General features: G+C 26.9%; 1 protein-coding gene across 1 annotated transcript in view; it reads right to left on the reverse strand.

The window, feature by feature from the left end:
* Positions 1-6: 6 nt before the first annotated feature.
* The window catches only part of mdy (midway), a gene marked incomplete in the record, with an annotated part of 33,273 nt that continues 29,650 nt past the window's right edge, over positions 7-3,629 (reverse strand). The window contains 2 exon segments of the mRNA XM_067049873.1: positions 7-1,678; positions 2,522-2,672. Of these exon segments, the coding sequence (XP_066905974.1) occupies positions 1,502-1,678; positions 2,522-2,672 (328 nt within the window).

Here is a 3,629-nt window from a genome sequence, read left to right on the forward strand (position 1 = left end):
TTATATATATCAAAATAGACACAAATAACAATAGAATATTTAATTATTCTTAGTAGTAAATCATTAACTATATTTAAAAAGTAGAAGAAAAACAGTCTCCAAGATTTTAATGTCACATAAAACTTTTTATAACTAATGGTATACTAATATTCATTTTTAACAGGTAACTCTAAAGTAATAAATTTACTTTGATTCTCAACATGAATTTCAAACAATCATTCGTTACAAAACTATTTTATCACAGAATAAAGAGAGAATAATTATTCCCCTCGCTCGTGCACCTGTAATGCCTATAAATATATTTATGGATATAAATATCTAATTTAAAAACTTCTTTTCTACTTAAATAACAGCAATGTCATTTAGGTTATTAGGCTAATTTAACCATAGTTCTTTTCTTAACACGATTTATACAAATATACAGATTATAACAAATTTTATATAAATATCATTACAGCATAAAATTTATAAATATATATATAAACAAGTAATTTATAGCAGCCAACTCATGAAGTAGGAACTAATTTATTCTAATTCTATAACACACAACTGGAATGAAAGGAGTAGTACTCAAAAAGTTCCCATTTTGAGTTAATAATATTGTAAGAATCATCAGGATCTGTTCTACATTGTAACTTCAATATTTTGTTCTTCAAAATAATAGTGGTAATGGCTGCCAGATAACACTGCCTATTGTTTATATCGACCAAGGAAATGACTTTAATTGTCACCAATGTTATTTGGCAGCTATATTTTTTTAATTCGCGGACATATTATTGATACTATTAATCTTTTAATATAAAACAGAAACTTAATAAATATAATTTTTCAATAATGCCACTTTTAAGTAATGCTCAATTCATTCTGTGTGTGTGATGTATCAAGTAAAACCAAAAATCATACAGCAATACATACAAACATTAAATAAAAAATTACAATAATCTTCTAACCACATAAAACTGTAATTTACAAAACCACAATGCAGTATTAAATATTTCTAAATACTTCTTAGCACTTTGGGCATCTTCCCAATAATAAATTACAATTTTTTTGTAAATGATGAATGTAAAACAAAGAATTGATAGGGATATAACAAAGCAGATCAGGTAAACATATAGCAACACTAAATATTGAAAACAAATATCATGCTCATATTATTGGCAAGATGTAAAATACCATTATAGTATGATTATTACAAACTAATAACATGTATAACAGAAGCTATTATTATGTAATACTTACATAATAAGAATGTAACTAAAAAAAATTAAAACAATAAAAACGGTTAAGTACAAGACTTTGTTTTTAAACAGTTTTATGTAATTCAACAGCATTTAGAAACTAGTTTCTACTCTTAAAGAGATCTTAGATATAAATATTAATGAATAACAAATATTGTGATCAAACTTACGCATATTGTTTTACAAAAATTACTTTAGAATGTTTATGAGCAAAAAATTAATCTCTAAAAAGTACATGAACATACTTTGCTTCAGTCTTCTTATATACTCGCATAACTTTCTAAAAGTGATTCACCAAAATGAGTAATAACATAATCATGATAATACATCATGATGCACAACGGTTGTCCAAGGATAAGAGAAGCCCAAACAATCATATTGCCCCATCTAGGTCCAAAGTTCTTTTCTGCAAAATGGCATAAGTGGGATAGCGGCAACTATGAAAAAATAAATTAAAAAAAAAAAATTAAAAACAGGAACCTGAGAATCGAAAAGTCATACATGCAAGAACATATATCAGGTGCAGTTCACTATGATGTGCTCAGCTGTCTCTCAAATTATCTTTTTTCATTTCCAGGGAACCTAGTAATCCTCACACAGACAGTTACTAATAAATATTCTTTTTTTAACACATTATTAAATGTGACATGACTTAAGGAGCTGCTTATTCCAATCTCTTCTGTATTAACGGAGTCTCAGATCGATGATCTTCCACTTTTTCAGAAAGAATTCTCTTTCTAAGCAATAATTGAAAATCCTCAAGAGCTCATCATAAATATAAGGAATATTGTCCTTCAAGAACACTGAGTCATAGAGCATGACCATATTCGGAGCATCCATAAAATATTAGTGCACAGATAATAGCCATAGGAAAGGAAAGTAAATATTCATATAAATAGCACATAGTATATTTGCATTCCAAAGCAAGCCAAATTTTTATAATTTTTTTTTTTACAGTTTTTGTACTAGATTATCATGAGGAGAAGGGATTTGAGCCAAAATAGTTAATTAAAATTGGAGTTTATATAATTTTTAAGAAATTCTTTCACTTCATCATAATCTAAAATGAAAATTATATAAAAAAAAAAATTATAATCAATATTGGAAAACAGATTGGCTGGATTTGGAATTCTACACCTTATTTTATGTTTGAATGTGGAGAAACATCTTACTTATATACTACATTATTTATTACATGAAAACCTTAGAGATAAAAAAAAGTGATGTAATAAATTATTAAGATAAAAACAATAATAAACTTATTATAAATTGAAACATACCTGCATCATCATTCCAAGGAAAGCCCAAACTTTAAATGTTCTAAGTGGGACACTCACAAGATACTCGTGAAAGAATGCACTAATAAAGAAAACTGTAACACTTGCTGTAGTTTTGGAATACCCTTGCTCAACCATAGGTATGTACAAGTGTCTAGAAAAAAAAGAGGAATGCAATAAAACACCAATCAGATTATTTAAGCAGTTCAAAAAAAACACAAATTATCTCAAATTTTCAATATAATATACACTCACACTCTTATGTTGTATTTGATATTAAACCTACAATCATTTGGTTCAATTTTGTAGAATGTTACAAGTTTTCATCAAAATAAGCAACATAAAAAAAAAGTTTAAAAAAATATTATAATAATCCTAACAATGGCGAGTAAAATTATGGGATGACAATATAAACGTACTTTCCATTTAACAAGGAAACTTTCATAGTTAATTTAGATGTTATGCACAAACATATTTAGCAGATTTATTAAAAAAATTATTAGAATGATCACACATGACAATCAAATAACTAAATCATAAATAAGGTTAAAATAAGGATAATTAGGGACAAATATACAGATGGCCCAAAAGTGACTGATGTAACACCATGCGAAGTTCTAAAGGGCGAAAGAGTACTGAAATATAAACTGGATGGTGTTAGTAGCATCTTCAAATGGTTCAATTTCTGACTTAGTTGTAGGGTACTACTATTTTAAAAATTCAGTATTCAAGTCATTTCACACTATTTCAAATAAGATAAGACCTGACTGATACTAAAAATATGAAATTTCACTTCTGAGTACATCAATTTTCAATTAAAAAAATTATTAGAATGATCACACATGACAATCAAATAACTAAATCATAAATAAGGTTAAAATAATTGTAATCATAAACAGCACCCATTTCTTCCAGAAGGAAGGTCTATAAGTTTACATCCAGGGTGACTTGAATAGACTATGTTGACCCATTTGACACCGAATATAAGTTGACCCCCATTTTGAAAATAATTTTCAGGGAAAAAATATGGGAAAGTAAAAATTTAATCATTAATAAGAAATCAGTTTTCAAATTAAATATGCATATCTTGAAAAGATACAAGTGTGTTTAA

Source organism: Halyomorpha halys, unplaced genomic scaffold (genome assembly GCF_000696795.3).
Source record: "Halyomorpha halys isolate HHAL.00 unplaced genomic scaffold, Hhal_1.1 Scaffold1307.1, whole genome shotgun sequence".
NCBI lineage: Eukaryota > Metazoa > Arthropoda > Insecta > Hemiptera > Pentatomidae > Halyomorpha > Halyomorpha halys.